The 24,163-nt window shown below is 34.7% G+C and overlaps 3 protein-coding genes across 3 annotated transcripts; 2 read left to right on the forward strand and 1 right to left on the reverse strand.

Moving 5' to 3' along the window:
• Nucleotides 1–5,059: 5,059 nt before the first annotated feature.
• LOC106345174 (1,4-dihydroxy-2-naphthoyl-CoA thioesterase 1) lies at nt 5,060–6,027 on the forward strand. The gene is made up of 2 exons (XM_013784416.3): nt 5,060–5,450; nt 5,548–6,027. Exons 1-2 carry the CDS (start codon nt 5,325–5,327, stop codon nt 5,887–5,889), a joined length of 468 nt encoding a protein of 155 aa, XP_013639870.1. The 5' UTR covers nt 5,060–5,324; the 3' UTR covers nt 5,890–6,027.
• A 7,097-nt stretch (nt 6,028–13,124) lies between these two features.
• On the reverse strand, nt 13,125–14,331 carry LOC106453855. The gene is made up of 3 exons (XM_013896056.1): nt 14,185–14,331; nt 13,379–13,885; nt 13,125–13,265 (listed from the first exon to the last, which is right to left on the reverse strand). Exons 1-3 carry the CDS (start codon nt 14,329–14,331, stop codon nt 13,125–13,127), a joined length of 795 nt encoding a protein of 264 aa, XP_013751510.1.
• A 3,988-nt stretch (nt 14,332–18,319) lies between these two features.
• On the forward strand, nt 18,320–23,828 carry LOC106451806 (ABC transporter C family member 4-like). The gene is made up of 9 exons (XM_048779611.1): nt 18,320–20,896; nt 20,986–21,072; nt 21,136–21,786; nt 21,857–22,021; nt 22,098–22,392; nt 22,470–22,684; nt 22,789–23,094; nt 23,170–23,233; nt 23,311–23,828. The coding sequence occupies exons 1-9, from the start codon at nt 18,473–18,475 to the stop codon at nt 23,649–23,651; spliced, it is 4,548 nt and encodes a 1,515-aa protein (XP_048635568.1). The 5' UTR covers nt 18,320–18,472; the 3' UTR covers nt 23,652–23,828.
• Nucleotides 23,829–24,163: the final 335 nt, after the last annotated feature.

The following is a 24,163-nucleotide window of genomic DNA, read 5'->3' on the forward strand; positions in this document are numbered from 1 at the left end:
AGGTCGTTGCGCCTTAATCCCACTGTTCTTATCAACCGGTGTCGCTGTTGTCGCCGGTTTAACAAAAGGTTGTCGCCAATGTTGTTTTGATTCCGAAGATCTCTCACGACAAACCATTTTATAAACCGCGCTGTCCTCCATCTGATAAGCGGTAGCAATCATATCCGGAAGATCTACAGGCTTGCACATATTCACCACTTCCCGCATCTCCGGAGTTAAACCATTCATGAAGATCCCTTCTCGCTGTGTATCAGTCAACCCGCTGACCTGAGTAGAAAGATCTTCAAACTTATGAATGTACTGAGCAATCTTCCCAGTTTGTTTCACCGCAAAGAATGGTTGGCTCGGATCACGCAGCTTCTCTCTGCTGAACCTTGCTATCACTCTGCCTTTGAAATCCTGCCAGCTCGTGAAGTTGCTTCTCTGAACTTCACTATTAAACCAACTCAACACATCACCTGCAAGACTCACAGATACAATCTCCAACTTCTTCCGTTCATCATAACCTCCAATTCTAAAATATCTCTCAGCTAACGCAAACCAGCCATACGCATCATCACCAGAGAACGAAGGCAAAGCCACACGTTTTAGCAAACTGTCTCTACTATCGTTCCCTGTATTCCTCTCATGACCTTCCTCCATGCTAGAGCTACGGCCAGGTTCCGAGATCAGATTGTTTACCTGATAGTTGGGATGACGGTACGGTGGAGGACTCAGATCTGTAACTTCCACCGTTTTCGAATCCTTCTTCGCGATCAACTCACACAATCTCTCGAAATTGGAATCCATCTTCGCCTGCAAGTCATCGTATCGATCGATCGGTTTCTTCTCCAGATCTTCGATCTTCGACATCGTCTTCTCCTCTGACGAACGAATCGCAGCTCGAAACTCACTGTTAGTCTCAAATTGCGCCGCGGTGTGATCGCGCAACGTCTTGGCCAGCGATTCGAGCGTCACTGGATCGTCGTCGCTCTGATTGCGTAACGCCTTCTTCATCTCGTCGTCGCGATTGTTTTCTCCAGAGCGCTCAAAGCCGCACCAATTTGATAGATAATAGAAGTATTTTATTCTCTAACCGCCCAACCACCCTCTCTTGATCTCAAATCGAGAATCAAGCCAATACAATTCTTAAGCAAAGTAGGCCTAAGCCAAAACTTCCATAATCCTCTATTAACTCTGGGTCCTGTTATATATACTAAGGCCCAGTAACATTTGATGTAAAACAACTCTAACCGCCACTCCCCACAGCTGATGCCAGCTCATCCTCTTTCTGATCCTCATCTTTCTTCTCAGCACTCTTCCTATCTCTTCTCTTCCTTGTATATACGCACAAAGGCATATCATAGGGTTTCAGGAACATGGAGAATAACTATAAGATAGATATGGGGTCATCTGTATAGACATAGAGACACATAGGCTGATCTTATAGAAAGAGAGAGAAGCTCTTGGAAGTGTTATGGGTCGTGCTGAAGCAGTGGCTGAAATATTCGACTGAAGAGAGACACAAGCGGGTAGTTTAGGAATCTTTCAGTAGCAGTTGTTAGGGTGTAACAGACTGTGTAAAGCTGATTAAGCAGAACTTGTAATAGAGTGTACAAGGCGATTTCTAATAAAGCTTAAGGGTTGCTTTTAGTTGTTTGTCTCTTGCTTTACTTTCTGTATTACCTTATTGTGTTTGCATTATCCATAACCAGGTGTACAACCTACGTGATGACATGCCTAGAGCTGGAACTATGACAACAAAGCCCTCCTTTGGTGTAAGCAACCCCTGAGGCCAGTGTAGGGATGGATGCTTCCAGGATTTTTTTTAGGAGCTGTTTCTGCGAGTGGAGCTTCGTCTACTGAACCTATTCCAGGTGGAATAAACACTGAGAAGATACCTTTTCCGATTGAGGAGCCCGCGGGAAAAAAAAAGCTCCGGAAGACTTAGCTCCTTACATATCGAACTATTGCGACGACCGAACACCACTACTCCTTTTTCTTTTGATTTTTAAAATTTTCAATAATTTGAAATGGGCATGACTAATTTAAAACCGCTACTGTTAAATTATTTTGATTATTTACTAGCCTTGTTGAGGACGTAACTTGTGAATCAAGTTTCAGTAATTGAGGCAACCTTAGACACGCACAAAACATTGCTATTATTTGACACTGAAGAAAAAATCATGCTTTCAGCCTGACTTACAACATCGAGGACACGTTTATCTTACAAAATTATAACTTCAGAATTCCCATTTAGTCATCAGCCCCAAATCTTTCTATGTTCATGATTTGAAATATGCGCTTTAAACTTTCCTGCAATTAGCAAACCGAAGACTTATTAGCGCAAACCATCCCCTCCTACGTGAACATGGACATGCTAAAACGTAATTTTTCACGCACAAGACTATCCACAGTTTCCATTATTTCTAAAAAAAACTACCAACAACTCCAACAAACATGTTTCTTAGAAAATCGGAAACCCCACAGTTTCACCTGCAAACAAATGTGATTGTTACATTAGTTATACAAATAATATTATGGCTCCAAGCAAACATTTACCAAAGCATGCTTTCTGGTGCGAGGAACGGCCAACATCAAGAGCTTCCTGGCACGTAAAGAGCTCTAGTTCACAATAGAAATGAGAGCATTCCTAATTTATATTCCACTTTGTTTTGAAAATTATCTGTAATTCCACTTAATTTTAAGTCTATAATAAAATATAAAGTAGAATTATTTTAATTTTTGATTCATGATTCTACGTTATAGTAAAAAAAAACCATGAAAGTAAAACTCAATTCTATTTTGAAGTTAATTTATAAAGTAAGAATTGAAGTGATTTGTTGATGCTGTAAAGCAAATCTTTACGACACTATTATAGGTAAAGTTGACTACTATACATAAATGAAATTGTATTATATATGAATGATGAACTTATTTTATGCGAATGAAAAAAAGTGTTGGGGATGGATTTACATCCTCTTCAAGTCCCATTAGACATTGAACTAGGCTCATATTGCTAGGAAGCCATAGACTTCATCTTTCTATAAATAAGGAACTATTTTCTTATGAGAAAGGATCATCTTCTCCTCTTCTTAGACTAAGAAACATATTTTCATAGAGATTTTATGTTAAAAGGTTCACTTTGCATTTGTAATCATCTTTGTAATGAACCTTCACTCAATAAAATCTCTCTTATAAGATTTCTTCTAAGCCTCAAGAATATTCTTAGAGTCTTTTATTGTATTGATTCAACAAACATCACCAGCATAAACACCATTTTGGATCAAACAAAAGGTACAATCAATAACGAACTTATTTAATGTAATTTGTTCATATAAGAATGCTTAAACTGTAGGCGAAAATTATATATTTTAATCTACATAAACACTTAACTAGAAATGTAAAAGTAGCTTCTAAGTCTGCAAAAACTGTGTCCTAACGCATCATTTGCGTCTTTCTTCGGTCTTCGGATGATATTAATGTTGGGGGTGGATTTACATCCTCCCTCAAGCCCCATTAGACAATAAATTAGGCTCATTTTACTATAAAGCTCTAGTTTTTTCTTTGTATAAATAGAGATACACCTCTCTTTATTAAGGGGATCCTCTCTTTTACATTTAGACCTAGAACACATCCTATAAGGATTTTATACATTCTTTGATTCACTTTACACTAGAAATCATTCTTATAATGCAATCTTTGATCAATAAAGTCTATTGGATATTCTTTTTCCCATTTGATTCTATGAAGATTTCTCTTAAACTTCAAGAATCTAATCTTTATCATTAGGTTCTTTCTTGTATGATTCCAACAAACAACACCAACATAAACACCGTTTTTGGGTCAAACAGTTGGCGCTAGAAGGAGGGGACTAAGGAGAACTATCTTAAAAGTATATCAAATTTGGGAAAACCCTAGATCTAGCTTGACCACAAGTCATCTCGGTAAAGAAGGAAGCTTTTCATGAAGCCCGGCGGTTGATGTCACTAAAGGTCCACCAACGAGCCCAATACTCTAGGCTTGTCATCTCTGAAAATCACTTAAGGTTTCCCGTCTTCGACGATCTCCACTGGTGGACCGGAACTCTGGAAGAAAAAAGCTAGCGAGACAGGAGACGACGACGTCGATACCTAGGCCGAGACTCTCCATGGATTGCTCGAGTGAAGCTAAATCGGTGACGTCTGAAGAAGAAGACGATGTCGGAGCAGTCTCGAGATATGAAACTGGTTTGATTCTCTCTCTCGTGAGCCTAAGATTGTTAGACGTCCGGATCCATCCAAAGGACGCGGCAGCAAATCCAGAAACACGGCGAAGGCGAAAATCCAGATCTAGCTTATCACGAGGGTTCATCATCCTCTAATTTGTTTACTCTAGATGATGCGTGAATACATTCGTTCTCCCATCTGCACAACACCAAGATCAACACAAGGAGACAAAACCACAATCACAATCGATTCATCAAGCTCGACTTTGACCTGCCAATGAGTATAACTTGAAAGGATGTCCGAATTTGGGTTATGTATATGAACCCAAGCTTCCTTACAAGAGCGCAGATCCGTTGTTCGACAAAAAGAGAGAGCTCTATGAGCTAACGACGAAGTTTTAATGGTGAACGAAACAGAGAAACTCTCCAGAGCTTTCTCTGAATCATTGTTTGAAGTTTAAGAGAGCTTCGATTGGCTCCTTAGATTCAAGGTAATGCTGGCTTGCACAATGATGTATCTCTGGAGATTTTTCTCGGCCAAGTGATATCACTCAAATTATCCTAAAGAGTGAATTACTCTCTCAAATAAGTTGTTAATATATATTTTTTAATTAAATTTTCTAAATATCATGACAAGTATATATATTAAATATATTTTTTTAAGAATACTATATATATATATATATATCAATAGAATAGATTAATGTTTATTAATTATCTTAAATATCATGATAAATATATATAACAAGTTAAAATAAAACTTAAATAATAATAATAATTAAAAATATGATTTATCCTAAAATCATTGAGAATATGATAAATAATTAAATTCACTTTTAAAATAATAATATATAAGTTTATTATATGCCACAAAAGGGCCTTAATTTACTCTAGCCCATTAAAAGGGTTCAAGTCCCACATTCGACAAGAGAAAAAAAAAAGATTCCATCTGATAAGAATGTCTATCTGGTTTTGACATTTGGACTAGAGGGGAGTGGACCCCCGCTATCACTCTCAGTTTCAAAAATATTCGACCAACAAGACAATTCAACCTATCCTACCCACTTTGTCCCAGCCTTGGTTATTTCTAACTCCTAAGAAGACACTCACCTACCTAACCCCACCACAGATCGCACAAATGGATTCTGCATCGTCCAAAACCAAAGCTTTAGCCCTTCCGCTTCACATCTTAGGCTTCGAGATCGATGAACTGTCTACAACACGTGTCACCGGTCGTCTTCCCGTTTCTCAAATCTGCTGTCAGGTTCTTTGTTCGTCCTTCTTCTTCTTCAGTTTGATCATCAACCCTTTGGTTCCTTATCACAGTTCTGAGAAATTTCATTTTATTTCTCTCTCAAAAGCCTTTCAAGGTGTTACACGGTGGTGTATCTGCTTTGATCGCTGAGTCTTTAGCAAGTATAGGAGCTTACATGGCTACTGATCTCAAAAGGGTGGCTGGAATTCAACTCTCGATCAACCACTTAAAGAGTGCCGATCTTGGAGACATTGTGTTCGCCCAAGCATCTCCTGTAAGCTCGGGGAAAACCATTCAGGTTTGGGAAGTCAAGCTTTGGAAGTCAAGAAAAGAATCCCATAACAAAACCTTAATATCTTCCTCTAGAGTCACACTCCTCTGTAATCTTCCTACCCCTGGGTACGCCAAAAATGTATCGGACCCACTCAAAATGATCTCCAAATTGTAAACTACAAAGCTCTCTCTCTCTCTATATATATATATCTCTGAATACGAGTCATTGTATTCTATCGTGCTAATCACTGTATTCTATCGTGCTAATCACTGTATTCTATCTTGTTAATGGCATTTTTAATTTTCACTTGTATGGATCACTTATTCTAAACATTTACCTTTTGAGAGCCGTTTATTGATCTAAGAGGATATCCAGATTGTGATTTTGGTATCAACTTTCCGAAACAACCAACCCTACTCAACTAAGAAGCTTATTATGAAATTTATTCGTAATTATAAAATTTATTGCTATTTCAATATGTGGAGGCGAATCTGTTAAAACTAATTCTGGGTTCATATGTTTTTTAGTTTTTGTGGGAGGTTTTTTTTGAGAAGTTTTCCAGATAGGAAGAGCTACATCGAGATTTTGTCTCTGGAAATCTATTTCTGCAAGAAATCCATAGGTACCAACTGGTTATAAACCTGAGGTAATCTCAGTTGGGAAATCGTTTTGCAAGTCGAGAGAAAGTGATTGTTTTGGATTCCAGAAAAAACTAGGTTTTGCAAATTTGGGTTTGGACATGTAACACCCGGTTTCTCTTATTTAACTCAAATCTCCACTTTGGTAACTCCAACCCCATAAATTCAATATTTTATTATATAAAGCTTGGTTCTTCAAAATTGTTAAATAACATGATCGCGACACATAACAATTATATATTTAAGATTTTGACATGAGTTAATTTATTTCATAATTAAAAATATATACTAGGATATTAACAAAAACAAATTTTATTAAAAAGAATTTGATTTTAATTAAAGAAAATTATAAATATTATTAAAAGAATTATGAATATTATTTAATAGTAATTTTCTTTTTCCAGAATCCTAATCAAAAGATAATTGCAAAAGATTATTTGATACTAATTTTCCTTCTAATATTGTGACATGTGTTTAAATATATAACGATTAAAAATATATATAATAAAAGGAATTTTGAAAATGACAACTTTTAAAAACAGTTAATATTAACTGGAAATAATTATTTTATAGAAATTTTATTATTTTATAGAAATTTTATTTTTCTAAATCCGAGAAAAAATATAATTATAAAAGATTATGTAATATTAATTTTCTTTTTTAAAATCCTAAAAAACTGTAAAAGAATATTTGATAGTTGTTTTCCTTTTTATAAAAATAAATCCTAAACAAAAGAAATTTGTATCATATTTTTAAGTCATATCCAAAAGAGAATTGTACATATTTATTAGATAATATTTTTAAGAGAGTATTTAATGATGAACATGATACTAAAAAGTATTTAATTAACAAAAAAGTGTAAAATTTGTATTGATACGAATTGTCAAACTAGTAATTTTAAAATTATTTATTAATAACTAAAACTAATTATTTGATAGCAGTTTTATTTTTTTTTCTGAAATTTTAAAGAGAAGATAATTGTAATAGATTATATGACAATAATTTTCCTTTTCTAAAATCTCAAAGAAAATTGTAAAAGAGTATTTAATATTATCTTTTATATTTATTGTAAATAAAAAGGAAATTTATAAAATAGAATGTTTTACTTTTTTTAAAAATACTAGCAAATGTTTTTAAGACTTATTTAATAAAATATTAAATTAGTATATAAGAACATGTATAATATTGTCATTGATTCGATTGGTGTATTTGACTTTCATTTTTTTTTAATTTTCATTCAATTTCTTATTTCGGGTTGTGTTCAATTTAAATGCTTAGGTACAGTATTTTCTCTAATCCAGAGTACAATGTTTATAACAATTCATCTATGCACCATGATTATAACATACAAATATTAACTTGAATTTATATGTGAAAACTGGTTTAATTATAAAATAAATTTCAAACAACATATGCAAAATAAACAATCATAAAACTGTAATATAATGATTTATTATTTTGTGATTTTCATTAAATTAAAACATAAAAAATCTTGTTGCAACGCAACGGGCTCATATCTTGTTATTATATATAAAGCTTGGTTTTTAAAGTTGTTTATTAACATGATCGCATGATCGCGACACATAGCAATTATATATTTAAGATTGTGACATGTGTTAATCTATCTCATAATTAAAAATATATATATTAAGATATTAAAAACGAATTTTATTAAAAAATAATTATAAATATTACTTAATGGTAATTTTCCTTTTTTTTTAAATCCTAATAAAAAGATAATTGCAAAATATTTTTTAATAATAATTTTCCTTCTAATATTTATATGTGTTTAAATATATAATAATTAAAATATATATAATAAGATAACAAAAACGAATTTTGGGAAAACAAAACTATTTTCAAGAATTATTTAATACAAAAAACAATTTTTTAAAAAATATTTAGTAGTAACTTTTATAGAAATTTTCTTTTTCAAAATCCTAGAAATACATTTGAAAACAATTAATTTAATATAATTTTTCTTTTGCAAAATTTTAATGAAAATTTAATTATAAAAGATTATATTGATCTTATTTCTTCAAAATTGATAATTAACATGATTGTGACACATGTCAGTTATATATTTAAAAATGTGATATGTGTTAAACTATGTTATAATCAAAAAAAATATATACTAAAATAATAAAAAACGTTAAAAGCATGATCGCGACACATGTCAATTATATATTTAATATTGTAACATTTGTTAATCTATCTCATAATCAAAAGTATATATACTAAAATAATAAAAATGATTTTCTGAAAAATTAATTATATATGTGGAAGCCCCCTTGGTCTAGTGGTTTGACCAAAAGTTCATTAATGCTTCTACACCAGGAGGTATTGGTTTCAACTCCGGAGAAAGCGGAATTTTGCAAATTAAGAGAGAAAAGGCTAACAAGAGATCTGCAGCATGGCGCAAGGAGTACCGTCAAGCGTCGATCCCATAAGACGGCTCAGATGATGCAGTCAGGCGTGAATCCTCGTACGACAGGTAGAATTGTCAATTGTAGAATCGTCAACTAATATTTCTTATTATTATTACTGTTATTTTTTTTTAAGAGATATTAAAGATAGAGAATTATAAAAGATGAATATTAACTTTTAACAAAATAATGTTAAACAAAAAACGAATTGTAAAATCCTACAAGTGCAATAAAGTATTTAATAAAAAAAATAAGAAGAAAAAACAACTTTAAAATAAATATTTTTTTTTAAATCCTATTTAAAAGAAAATTGTAAAAGTACTCTTATTATTTTTTTTATAAGTAACTAATTTTCCTTTTCAATAGATAATTGTATGTTAAAAACTTATGACCAAAAATAGCTACAAATATTTCACATCTATATTTAGGTTTAAACTTCCAAATATTATTCTTACAAAACACAATAGTATTTACATGAAAAGTATTACCTGAGTATTTTATTTTAATTTATTGATACAAATCAACTTATATTATCCTTATTATATCTTATGATGCTAACATAATTTTTAATTTTGATGTTGTTGTCGTACATTAGTATGTGTGAATATGATGCATATGTGTTTGTATGTATAAGACAAAATATATAAATAATTAAACAGAAACTTTTCTATTAAAAATAAAATAGTTGTATAAAAATACAAAAGAAAAACTAATTATAAGATAATTAATTTCGTCGACAAAAAAAAGAAGATAATTAATTTCCTTTTTAAAAGTCTAAATAAAATAAAAATGTAAAAGTAATCTTATTTTTCTTATAATTCACTAACTTTAATTTTAATATTTTTGTATAATAAAAATATAAACAAAATTAATTTCAAATATTTCATCTAATATGACTGTTACATGTGTCAATTAAAAAAATTAGATAGTCAATGTGTTAATAAAAACATAAATTATGTGAAAATAACTTCTTATTTTCCTAAAATCCTAAATAAAATAGATTTCTCAAAAAAAAATATTATTTTCTAATCTTAACCAATCAAGATTTTTTTTTACCAGAGAGAATTGTAAAATTTTATTTAATATTAATTTTGAGTTAAAACTTAATGATAAACATGATAGTAACAATTATTTAATTAACAAGAAAAGTTGTAAAACTATTAGTGATATTGAAAAAAAAACGAATTTTTAAAATGGAAACTTTTTAAAATAATTAATATTAACTGGAAATAATTATTTGATAGAAACTTTATTTTTCTAAATCCTAGACAAAATATAATTATAACAAATTATGAAATATTAATTTCCTTTTCTAGAATCCTAAAAAACTGTAAAATAATATTTGATAGTTGTTTTTTTTTTATAAAAAAATCCTAAACAAAAGAAGTTTATATCATATTTTTAAGTTCTAACCAAAAGAGAATTGTAAAAATTTATTTGACAATATTTTTAAGAGAATATTTGATAATGAACATGATATTAAAAATTATTTAACTACCAAAAGAAGTGTAAAATTAGTATTGATACGAATTGTAAAAATAGTAATTTTAAAATTATTTATTAATAACTAAAAATAATTATTTGATAGCAATTTATTTTTTCTGAAATTCTAAAGAGAATATAATTGTAATAGGTCATATGACAGTAATTTTCCTTTTACAAAATCTTAAACAAAATTGCAAAAGAGTATTTAATATTTTTTTTTATTTTTTTAATTTTTAAATCAAAAATAGATTTATAAAATATAATGTTTTCCTTTTTAAAAAGTGCTAGCAAATTAAAATTTTAAAGATTTATTTAATAAAACAATAGTAGTTAGAGTACACTTTGAGAAAAATAGTAGTGTTTTTTTCACAAAATCGTTGAGATAATGGAAAACCGAAGTAGTTATGGAGAGAGTGGGGATTAAAAGAAGTTGTAATCATTGTATTTTACAAAATGTTTGTCAAAAATAAAAAAAAAAACTTGTTTTAGGTTTTTTTTTAAAGGACATATGTCACTTCCAAAATTGTCTTTGAATCTTGTTTTATAAAAAGTTGTAATCATTTTATTTTACAAAACGTTTGTCAAGTAAAAAACTTGTATTAGATTTTTTTTAAAAGGACATATGTCACTCCCAAAATTATCAATTGACTCTTGTTTTATAGTATAAATAAAAGATGATTCTTTTTATTGTTTTCCCAACAGTTTCTAGTATTCTGAAAGTGGTTCCAGTTGGACCTTAAGCTTATTTCACGCAACTTCTAATCTATTAATTTAGGTACTGTTTTTTATCTACTATTAACAATTCATAGTAATCCACTTAAAGAACTAGTTAATATGACAAATTTGATAATTTATATTAATAACAAACCAATTATAAATTTGAAATTTTTTCATTATGACAAAATTTGTTGAAAAAAAATCTAAGAATATCTTATTTAAAATTTTAAATATTTTTATAAAATAACATATAAATTAATTTTTTAATTAGCAATATAATATTATTATATATCAATGTTAATTAAAGTTTTATTATAAAACAATAAAATAAAAATTATATACTATTTTTTATAAGTTCTATAGTTATATATTGTATTAAAATAAAGTGCTATATGAACTAAATATAAAATTTTATATTAAATATATAAGTTAATAAATTTTATTTCTTAAAATTGTTTCATTCAAATAAATTATCATTCATCATTAAAATGAGTTAAAATTTGTAAAGTATATAATATTTTTGATACAAAAATTAATTTATTAACATAAGTTAAACTTGTATATATACAACTATATATTATGTTTTTATTTATTTTGAAAATTTCAGCAATATATTGTTTAAAATGTTTTTATACAAAAATATAATAGTATATAATTAAATTCATATACTATTTAAAAAATATGTTATTAGAGAACTACGAAGTTTTAGTAATTCATTTAAAATATTAATGATTAATCAAATTATATTTTTTTCATTATAACAAAATCTGTTAAGAAACATTTAGAAAAGATTACCAAAAATTCAAATATTTTAATAAAATAATGTATTACTGTAGTAACAAAAACAAGTTCAAAATTCATGTAATCTTCAAAACTCCTTCGCTTGTCCTTTCTCCTTCACGGTTTGGGATTCATTAGCGAACCGACTGACTGGGAATAGGACTGATCCTGACTGGTCGGCAACGCTGCATTTTGTGTGCAGCAATTTGCAAAGCATCGATAAGATCCTGATTAAAATGCTGTTCCAAGCGTGTATCTACAATGTATGGAAGGAGAGGAACACTCGCAGACACAATACTGGCTTTCGAACAGCAGAACAAGTAGTGAGAATCATTGATAAGGGGATAAGGAACAGAATCACTTATCTCCATTACAAGGTGGGTCACAAGTTGGAGGGTTTGAGAAGACGTTGGTTCGAAGTTACACTTTAAATCATATGAGTTCATTCATTATACAGCCTTGTAAATGTTCTTAGGTATCCATAGCATATGTAAATTCATATTCTTTCTACATGATCAATAAATTTCACATTTCATCAAAAAAAAAAACTTCAAAACTCAAAAATAATAGTGTATTTTTGAAAGTTTTCTTAACAAAATATAAAATTTTGAAAATATATATTCAAGCTCAAAATGATAATATCTTAAATTTTACAAACAATAAAATCATAGATACTAAATAATATTTTTTGAAATGCACCACGAAAAAACAAACTATATATGTTGTGAACATTAAAGCAATCTAATATTTTGAAATATTAATTAAATATAAAAAAACTTTATATCATAACATCCAAAAAAATCCTATATCAATACAACTTACTAAAATAATATGATAGATGCACTATGTATAAAATTTACTAAAATAACAGGGCTATATTGTTTAAAAAACAATATTTTTTACTTATAAATCCCGTAAAATACTAAAATAATATATGTTAAAGTATTTTTTAAGCACAACATGTAAATATAAATTATCTTAAACATATTTATTTTCTATAATATAAATAAATAAATTTTAAAAATGTATTATAGCAAAATGTACAAACTAAAGAAAAAACATATTTTCAAAAAAATTATCTATTAGATTATTTTATATTATTATTTTATTGTACCTAACTTGAAAATATATTAGTAAATAATAAAAATTAATAACAAAGTAAATGTATTAAGAAAATCACTATATATTAATAATGTCAAATAAAGATAACAATACTATTGAGTTACATGATATATAATCCTTAAATAGAAATAATATATTTAAAATATTTGTAATAATATCAAATATATTTAAAATGACAAAAATATCCTCATAGACGTGCTGACTAAATCTAGTTTTTTTTTTCCTTCAAACGGATGTTCTATTACTCAAGCTTGAGGTGGTCTGGGGAACAAGACCGGAACAGAACAACCAGCTCAGTAGAAAAGCTCGGCCATGCTTTAGGATCTTTGATCATCGAGATTAAGTCCTTGCAGTCAGTCCCAAAAGATTGACATGTCGATACCTGGACCATACACTCCATTGCCCAAGATAAAGCTTCAGTTCATAATGCAATGGTGAGATTCGTCGTCGTTGATTTCTTGCTCCCAATAGTTGCGTCACTCCTCTTGAATTTACCCATATCCATCCATAACCACTAAAGAGTGCGTCATGTGTCCATGACCCATCTGTCATGCATCGCTCGGAGATTGGAGCCCCTTCTGTATTTTGTTCTTCCACCGTTTCTTCCGGTCTTTGATTTGCGTCAAACCAAGCTTGGCATTCAGATTCATCGTGTCTGACAGTTTCCAAAGGGTCCCTGTCTATTCCTCTAAAGAGTTTGTCGTTCCTCGCTTTCCAAATATACCATATGATCCATGGATATGGGTCCTTGTCTAATTCTGGATCTTCAATATCATTCTTCCACCAGAAGAGGTAATCTATATTTGTGAAGTGACTTCCACTTGGGAAAAGTGTTGGAGGTGTTCGGGTTGACGCATGTGACCATGTCTGTACGGCAGGAGGACACTCAAAGATGGCATGATTTATAGTTTCATCATCTGCACCACAGCGAGGACAATAGTTGTCGCATCTTATATGACGATGAGTCAGATTACTTGTTACTGCTAGTTGCCATGATATCGTCTGCCAAATAAGATGTCTCATTTTGGGAGGAACTTTTATTTTCCAAGCAAAGGCCTGAAGCTTTGTAATACTAGGCTCATGCACCTCCAATGACTCTTCTTAACCAAGTTTGTTGCCACCCAATAACCTGATTTGACAGTGTACATCCCATTTTTCGTATAGCTTCAACAATATCCATCTCGACGGTAGTCTTGGCTTATGGCCAGCGAGTGGATCAATGTGATGTCCTCCTGATGGACATAATTCTCTAGCATTTCAGCATTCCATCTCTTCGGGTTTCCAATCATCATACTACTTACTGGCATCATTGGGTGAAGTACTGGTGCAATTGACCTAGCTGGTCTCTCCGGTATCGTTGGGATCCAAAGATCTTCCCACATCCTAATTTCATTCCCAGAGTGTACCTTTTGTCTAATCTCCAACGTTATTAATGGCTTTGCAGCCATTATACTCCTCCACCCATATGAGGGATTGTTTACATCGTTTAATCGCAGCGGTGAGCTATATCAAAAATATCGTCCTCTCAAGACTCTTGCCAGTAAAGAGTCCAGAAATTGCACTAATCGCCATAACTGCTTCCCAAGTAATGCGAGATTAAATTCATGGATCATCTTGAATCCTATTCCTCCTTCTTCCCTTGATTTTCAGAGTTTCTCCCACTTAACCCAGTGAATTCCTCTCTTAGGAGGGTTCGAGCTCCACCAGAACTGTGTAATGGCACTAGCTAAGTTCTCACAAGTCTCCAAGGGGAAAAGAAGAGTTGACATTACATATGTAGGTAGCGCCAGCAGTATAGACTTTATTAGCACCTCCTTTCCTTCCCTTGTTACCCATCTTCATGTCCAGCCATTAACACGGTTTTGCAGTCATTCCTTCAGAAAGGCAAAGAGCCTTACCTTCGAACCACTAATATATTCAGGGATACTAAGATAGGAACCCATTCCTCCCTCATTATCAATTCCAGTTGAATGTTTTAGAGTATCCTTGACATGTCCACATATCCTCTTACCAAAGACTAAGGAAGATTTTTCAAAATTAATGCATTGTCCCGAAGCTTTTCCATAGGTCCCCAGTGCTTTCATGATTTCATCGCATTCGCGTGGCTCCGCCTTGCAGAAGAACAGGCTATCATCAGCAAAGAGAAGGTGGGATACCGGAGGGCTAGCACGTGAAATGCGCATCCCCGTAATCTTTCATTGATTCTCTGCATGATTTAGAATGTTAACGAGCGCTTCCGTGCATAAGATGAATATGAAAAGAGACAAAGGATCTCCTTGTCGCAAACCTCGTTGTGGGGTTATGTTTCCTCTTGGTTGACCATTGAATAAGACATGGTATTTCACCGATGATACACATTATCCATTCAATCCATGTTTCTGAGAACCCCATCTTCTTCATGACCGCAATGATAAATTCCCACTCCAACCTATTATAAACCTTGCTCATGTCAGTCTTTATCGCCATCCGCTTCTCTCTTCCCCCAGAGTTCGTGCGCAGAGCATGAAATATTTCCTGAGCTATCAAAACATTATTTGTTATTTGTCTTCCAGCAACAAAAGCTGACTGGGTTTCAGATATTCGATCTGGTAATATTTTTTTCAATCTTTCGCATAGGACCTTAGATATAATCTTGTATCTGACATTACAGAGACTTATGGGCCGAAATTGTGACATCTCGTTTGGTTTCTCCTTCTTAGGTATAAGACATATATTTGCATCATTGAGCCCATTGGTCATTATTCCATCGAAAAGGAACTCATTAACCATACGAGTTAAGTCTTTCTTCAGAATGTCCCAGAACTTTTGGTAAAAAAGAGCAGTGATGCCATCCAAACCCGACGCCTTTTCAGGGTGCATTGCGAAGAAGGCCAATTTAACTTCCCATTTTGAAACAGGAACTGTAAGATCTGCATTTAACCGGTCAGATATGGTTGTAGAAACATTTGCCAAAGCTTCATCAATGAGTTGAGGGTTGGATGACTAAAACAAGTCTCTAAAGTAACTAGTAGCAATCTACTAATTTATCCTCCTCCTCTACAAGGTTGCTGACTAAATCTAGTTACATATTACAATTCTACGCTTTAAATTGTGTTTTGATACATGGCTCAGTCAATGATATATGAGTGACGGGTCCAATAATTGATCAAAAAGTCACGACTTTCTCCACATCGAGTTTTTATGGGTCAAATCTCCATATCGAGTTAAAATTAATAAAACACGAATGGGACCCTTTGTTTATCTTTCTTAACCTACTCGAGGAAGCCAAGTCCCACACGACCTTCCCACTAACTATGTTTTTCCCCTACTTAATTATATAATTTCTGCTGATCTTGTCAACAAAACAAGAAACCATTCCTACTAGAGGAGGACTTGTTTAATAGAAACGTTTCTGCATGCCTCTTTAAATATCTTTTTTATAAATCTAGACTATTGTTTTTGGGTTGTAAAAACCTTTATGCATGTCTCTTTTGAATTATTTTGTTATAAATCCAAACAATAATTTTAAATCTTTCTTAACCAGATTAGAAGATACACATGTAATACTAATAATAAACAAAAGATTCGTATCCGAAGTTTCTCATTCCAATGGATTTGTCTTCTCTTATTAGAAGATACATGTATTTGTATACAAGATATCCGAATCCAAAGTTTCCTTTTTTTTTTGTCACAGTCCGAATCCAAAGTTTCTCATTCCAAAGAATTTGTCGTCTCTTTGAATTCCAGTATATAAACAAAAATATTACCCAACGAATCTATTGGGTCTAAATCGTGGGCACATCATCGTAATATTTGTGATCGAAGCATCTGAACTTACATATTTTAAATATTTTTTATTTTCAATAGTATCTGGTCCAACTAATTCTTATCCTATATACCTATTTTTTCCTTTTGGTTTTATATACCTATTAAACATTTAACAACTTTGAGTTAAAAAATATTTCAAGAAAAATAAACAAAAAAGTTATGGTAGTTGTTAGTTTAGTAAGCGTGAGAAGTTTTTTTTTATTCTATTATTCAAATTTGAAGTCGGAAAAACCAGATCGGAACAGAAGAACCAATATAGTACATATCCATATGATAAGATTTTGCTATCTTAATTAAAGAGCAGACGATACATTTTCAAAACGAGAAATGAAAACAGTCGAGAAATCCGAGAATTTATTCTTCAGATTTGACAATTCCTTCGGTTTAGTAGAAAATTTAGGTCATGCTCATGGATCTTGAATCATCGAGACTAGGTCCTTGCAATCGGTGCCAAAAGCCTGACACATCGATTATTATAGCATGCACTCCATTGTCCATAAAAGCGCCTCAATTTTCGAATGTAGGGGTGAGATTCTTCTACGTTGGTTTCTTATTCCAATAGTTGAATTTCTCTTCTAGAGTCTTTCCATGTCCATTCACAAATACTGAAGAGTGTGTCATGTATCTATGATCCATCTATCATACATCTCTCTGAAGTTGTGACATGATCTAGAGATTGTCGATTGCTCTGCTGGTATTTCTTCTGGTTATAACAAAGATAGCTATTGTTGTTCATCGTTCAGAAGCCCGTTCGTAAAAAGTTTCCTTTAATTTTTATTCATTCTCTCTTACTTTACTTTTATTTTATATTTTATTTTAGCTTATTCAACTTCTGTATTAAATATGATTAATTTAAATATGATTAATATTAATAAAGTAGGAAAAAATGATAATATGATAAAAAAAAATGAAACTCCAGTCTTACGTTTCCACATCAAAGTGAAATAGAGAACTTCATTCTCTTTTTTTTTCATTTCATGCCTGTTGGCGTTCCAAAAGTACCTTTTCAAAGTCCTGGAGAAGGAGATGTTTACAATTCGCTTCAAATCAAGCATGGCATTTTAATTTTGCATGTCTGACAGTTTCTATTGGATTTGTGTCTATCCATTTGAATAACTTATCGTTCCACGCTTTCTAAATATACCTTATTATCCATGGGTATGGGTATTTGTCCAGGTCATGATCTTCAATATTAGAACAGATAATCTATACTTGTGTATTGGTTTGCGCTGAGAAATACCAATGGTGGAGACGGGGTTAATGCTAAAGACCATGTTTGTAAAGCTGGAAGATATTCAAACACGGTATGATTAACAGTTTTATTCTCTGCTTCAGTTTCCACATCTAAGATAGGATAGTGATTATCGCATCGCATATAGTGATGTGTTAACTTGCTTGTTACAGCTAGTTGTTCTGAAATTGTTTGCCATATAAAATGACAACTAGTAAATGTGAGAAGTTAGAACAGTTTATTAGATAGAAATTATTACGTTGATGAAAACTAAACAAATATACTAATGCAAAGTGTGAATGTGTAAAGCAGCCGCCAGCTACGATATTCAAAACACGACCCGAAATGTATGCTAATCATCATTCACTGATTTCAAAACAAGAAAATATGAAGTCATTACCAAAAACATAAATCTATTTAATAGTCGTCAAAAAGAACAAAACAAGTATTTGTTGCATTATGTTGTCATGATTCAATATATAATAAACATGTGAACAGCCGAGAGTTGATTTATCTGTCTTGTTCTCAACCGATTAATTTTGGGGAATAGTATGTGGTGGCTTTCTTCTTCCTGGCTCTCCGAGCTCTCATGTACTTCCACGGCGGTTATATCTGAACCAACATCTACTGTATCTATAGCAATCCAATGGCTGAGATTTGTTTTCCTCTCTCCGTGCCCTCAACGTGCTCTCTTCTCCGCCGTAGATATTTTATTCGTGGTCGTCCTTGTCTTCTTCGCCCTTGGGAAGCTCTTTTCTTCGTCTTCTTCCTCAACCTCAGTCAACGGAAACGCCGAGATTAGGAAACCTCTACTCGGAAGAATCCAAACAAGAACAACCGCATGGTTCAAATCCACGGTCGTAGCCACCGTTTTACTGTCGGTTTGCTCCGCTGTGGTCTGTGTTTTGGCGTTCACGGAGAAGCAACGGACACAGAGACCATGCAACGTTATAAACCCGATGTTTTGGCTAATCCACGCCGTCACAAACGCCGTCACCGCAGTTCTTGTCCTCCACGAGAAGAGATTCGCAGCTCTGAAGCATCCCTTATCTCTAAGAGTCTACTGGGTTTCAAGCTTCGTCGTGACAACTCTCTTCACCGTCTCCGGGATTCTCCACGTACTCTCCGACGACTCAACCGCCGCGGTCCTGAAAGCAGAAGACGTCGCATCGTTCTTCTCCTTCCCGTGGACCGCCTTTCTGCTCATCGCTTCCGTCTTAGGAAGCACCGGCGTTGTCACAACGGAAGGGAACAACAACTACAGTGATACGACACCATACGACGCCGTTTCGGAGAAAGCCGGTAACGTGTCTCTCTACGCCTCCGCTTCGGCTTTATCCAAGACGTTCTGGTTATGGATGAATCCTCTACTGAGCAAAGGCTACAAGTCACCGTTGACGCTTGAACAAGTCCCGACGCTCTCTCCAGAGCACAAAGCAGAGAGGCTCGCGGTTCTCTTCGAATCAAACTGGCCGAAACCTTCCGACAACTCGAGGAGCCATCCTGTCGGTACGACCATACTCCGATGTTTCTGGAAAGAGATCCTCTTCACGGCGATCCTCGCAGTCGTGCGTCTCGGCGTCATGTACGTCGGTCCTGTTCTCATCCAGAGCTTCGTCGATTTCACCTCCGGCAAGAGATCCTCGCCGTGGCAGGGGTACTACCTCGTCCTCATCCTCCTTGTCGCCAAGTTCGTGGAGGTCTTGACGACGCATCACTTTAACTTCAGCTCGCAGAAGCTTGGGATGCTCATAAGGTCGACTCTAATCACCGCACTGTACAAGAAAGGTCTAAAGATCACAAGCTCCGCGCGTCAGAGCCACGGCGTGGGTCAAATCGTGAACTACATGGCCGTGGATGCGCAACAGCTCTCTGACATGATGCTTCAGCTCCACGCAATCTGGCTTATGCCCTTACAAGTGGCTCTTGCTTTAGTGCTTCTCTACGGAAGCCTAGGCCCGTCTGTTGTCACCGCCATCATCGGTCTAACCGGAGTGTTCGTATTCGTCCTCCTGGGGACTAAGAGAAACAACAGATACCAATTTAGCTTGATGGGAAACAGAGATTCTCGGATGAAGGCCACCAACGAGATGCTTAACTACATGCGAGTGATCAAGTTCCAGGCTTGGGAGAATCATTTCAACAAGAGGATCCTTGGATTCAGGGACCTGGAGTTTGGTTGGCTCTCCAAGTTTCTCTACTCTATTGCCGCAAACATCATTGTTCTCTGGAGCACGCCGGTTCTTATCTCGGCTCTCACGTTCGCCACCGCGCTTTTCTTGGGAGTCAAGCTTGACGCTGGGACCGTGTTCACCACCACCACCATTTTCAAGATCTTGCAAGAACCCATCAGGACCTTCCCTCAGTCTATGATCTCTCTCTCGCAGGCAATGATCTCTCTGGGAAGACTTGACTCCTACATGATGAGCAGAGAGCTGTCTAGCGACGAGGCCGTGGGTTGTGATGGTAACATTGCCGTGGAGGTAAGAGATGGAAGCTTTAGTTGGGATGATGAGGACAACGTACCTGCACTCAAAGACATCAACTTTAAGGTTAATAAAGGAGAGCTCACAGCGATTGTTGGGACCGTTGGTTCAGGAAAGTCTTCCTTGTTAGCTTCGGTTCTTGGCGAAATGCACAGAATCACGGGCCAGGTGAGTGTTTGTGGCAGCACAGGTTATGTAGCGCAGACATCATGGATCCAGAACGGCACGGTTCTAGACAACATCTTGTTTGGTCTTCCGATGGATAGAGACAAGTATAACCAAGTTCTCAATGTCTGTTGTCTGGAGAAAGATCTGGAAATGATGGAGTTTGGAGATCAAACAGAGATTGGAGAACGTGGAATCAACCTCAGCGGAGGTCAGAAGCAGCGTATACAGCTCGCACGTGCAGTTTACCAAGACTGCGATGTTTACTTTCTTGATGATGTTTTCAGCGCCGTGGATGCTCATACCGGTTCAGACATTTTCAAGGTGACAAGGGACAAGACACACAAGAATCTTGATGTACTAATTTTAAATTATGCAACACAAGTTGATTCTTGTTTTCTTTTTTTTTTTAGAATTGTGTAAGAGGAGTTCTGAAAGGCAAGACCGTCTTGCTCGTAACCCATCAAGTGGACTTCTTGCACAACGTTGATTGTATTTTGGTAAGTTCTGACTGAAGTCAAGAGAGTTGAACATGTATGTATACTTATGAGATGGAGTTTCAGGTGATGCGGGAAGGGAAGATTGTTGAATCAGGAAGATACGACGAGTTAGTCAGCTCCGGGTTGGATTTCGGGGAGCTCGTGGCGGCACATGAGACATCAATGGAGCTAGTTGAAGCCGGTGCAGAGTCTTCAGCGGCGGCAACATCAATCATTACATCCCCAAGAGCACCAACGTCTCCTCGTGTCAGCTCCCCAAGAACGTCCATGGAGTCTCCTCACTTAAGTGATCTTAATGAGGAACACGTCAAGCCGTTTCTCGGCTCGAAGCTCATCAAAGAAGAGGAAAGGGAGACCGGGCAGGTTAGTCTGCGAGTTTACAAACAGTATTGCACCGAGGCCTATGGCTGGTGGGGCATTGTGTTTGTGGTGTTCTTCTCTCTAACATGGCAAGGCTCTGTGATGGCTAGCGACTACTGGCTCGCTTACGAAACATCAGCCAACAATGCAGTATCGTTTGACGCCTCTGTTTTCATTCGTGTATACGTCATTATTGCGCTTGTTTCCATCGTTTTGGTGAGTTTGCGCTCATATTACGTCACACACTTGGGACTCAAGACGGCTCAGATCTTCTTCCGACAGATTCTTAACAGTATCTTACATGCTCCCATGTCGTTCTTCGACACCACACCATCTGGAAGAATCCTCAGCCGGGTGAGAAAAAGTTTCACCCTATATGAGATTTGATTTTAGTAGAGATGTTAAAAGGTTCAATACTTTGCAGGCATCGACTGATCAAACAAACGTTGATATCTTCATTCCGTTCATGCTCGGACTTGTGGCCTCAATGTACACTACTCTGCTTAGCATTTTCATAGTTACTTGCCAGTACGCTTGGCCTACTATTTTCTTTGTGATTCCTCTTGGATGGCTCAACATTTGGTACCGGGTAGGCACATCGAAAATATGTTTCTTCTTTGATATTTAATGTCCTAACACATGCCACTTTGCTTTTGATCCTTCAGAACTATTACCTAGCATCTTCCCGCGAATTAACACGCCTGGACTCCATCACCAAGGCTCCTGTCATCCACCATTTCTCGGAGAGTATAGCAGGAGTGATGACAATCAGGTCGTTCAGGAAACATGAGTTGTTTAGGCAAGAGAATGTGAAGCGTGTCAACGACAATCTTAGGATGGACTTCCACAACAACGGTTCAAACGAATGGCTCGGGTTTCGGCTTGAGCTTATTGGGAGCTGGGTGCTCTGCATCTCAGCTCTGTTTATGGTTATGTTACCAAGCAACGTTATCAAACCAGGTAATGATCAACCAACAAAATACATACCTTGAGACGATCTCAATCATGAGGAATAATATTCTTTTGGTCTGATGCAGAAAATGTCGGGTTGTCTCTTTCTTACGGGCTGTCTTTGAACTCGGTTCTGTTTTGGGCAATCTACATGAGCTGTTTTGTCGAAAACAAGATGGTTTCTGTTGAAAGGATCAAACAGTTCACTGATATTCCTGCTGAAGCCGAGTGGGAGAGCAAAGAAAACCTCCCACCTTCGAACTGGCCTTTCCATGGCAATGTACATCTCGAAGACCTCAAGGTAAGTTAACAACAAACCAAAACATTTTCATGACTAGAAGACTCATCTTTACTGCTTAAAGTATTCAAAAAGTGGACCTCATATGAAATTATCTACAACAATAGGTACGGTACAGGCCAAACACTCCACTTGTGCTCAAAGGAATCACTCTAGACATCAAAGGAGGAGAGAAAGTTGGTGTAGTTGGACGAACAGGAAGCGGGAAATCGACGTTGATCCAAGCCTTGTTCAGGCTTGTAGAACCATCAGGAGGGAGGATAATCATCGATGGGATTGATATATGCAACCTAGGATTACATGATCTCAGGTCAAGATTCGGAATCATTCCTCAAGAACCAGTCCTCTTTGAAGGAACCGTGAGAAGCAACATCGACCCAACAGATCAATACTCCGACGAAGAAATCTGGAAGGTGATGAGCTTCAACGTTGAAGTTTCTTTCTATCTTAATCATATACAATAATATTTTTATCCTTTTATTCTCCAGAGCCTTGAGCGATGCCAACTAAAGGATGTTGTTGCTACAAAGCCTGAGAAGCTCGATTCTTTGGGTGAGTTTTTAGCAGATTATATACATTTTCATGAGAAAAGAATCTTGAATGAACATATACATACTTGATTCTTACAGTGGTTGATAGTGGTGAGAACTGGAGCGTAGGACAGAGGCAGCTTCTTTGTTTAGGCAGGGTTATGCTGAAACGAAGCAGACTTCTGTTTCTAGACGAAGCAACTGCATCTGTAGATTCTCAAACCGATGCAGTGATTCAGAAGATTATTAGAGAAGACTTTGAGTCGTGTACCATAGTTAGCATCGCTCACAGGATCCCAACAGTGATGGACTGCGACCGAGTACTCGTCATAGACGCAGGTAAGGCAAAAGAGTTTGATAGCCCGACTCGTTTGCTTGAGAGCCACTCTCTTTTTGCGGCGCTGGTGCAAGAGTATGCTCTCAGATCTTCTGGAATATGAAAATTAAAAAGGTTGCTAGAAAAAATATCTAAAGATATTATTTTAACTGACTGGAGAAAAAAAAATCGAGATTGGTTCTTATGTAATTTTTGTTTAAGCAATAAAACAGAATTTGAATAATCAAATGTTTTTGTAACCCAAACGACATCGTTAATTCAACGGTTTCATTTTAGGACTCTTGATTTATAGAGATACTTACTTGTTAATTGTTATGTTTATGTTAGCCAATTAACTTCGGTGGGAATCTAGTAGTTCCACCAACATGTGAATTTGGAGGGGGTGGCGGGTTACTAGTTACATATCAAAGGAAACAAAAAGTTGATTACACGGAAACTAACATACGGTCGATATTCAAAACTGAGGGGGTGTGTATTGGAATAGGAGTTTTAGAAGATTTTGGAATTTGATAAAAAAATCCCCTGTTATTCAAATAGTGATTTAGATATTTCTTTTTCAAATCATGTGTCATTCAATATAGAATTTGGGAAAAAATATTAAATACACTTGAAATT

The sequence above is a fragment of the Brassica napus genome, chromosome A5 (genome assembly GCF_020379485.1).
Source record: "Brassica napus cultivar Da-Ae chromosome A5, Da-Ae, whole genome shotgun sequence".
Lineage (NCBI taxonomy): Eukaryota > Viridiplantae > Streptophyta > Magnoliopsida > Brassicales > Brassicaceae > Brassica > Brassica napus.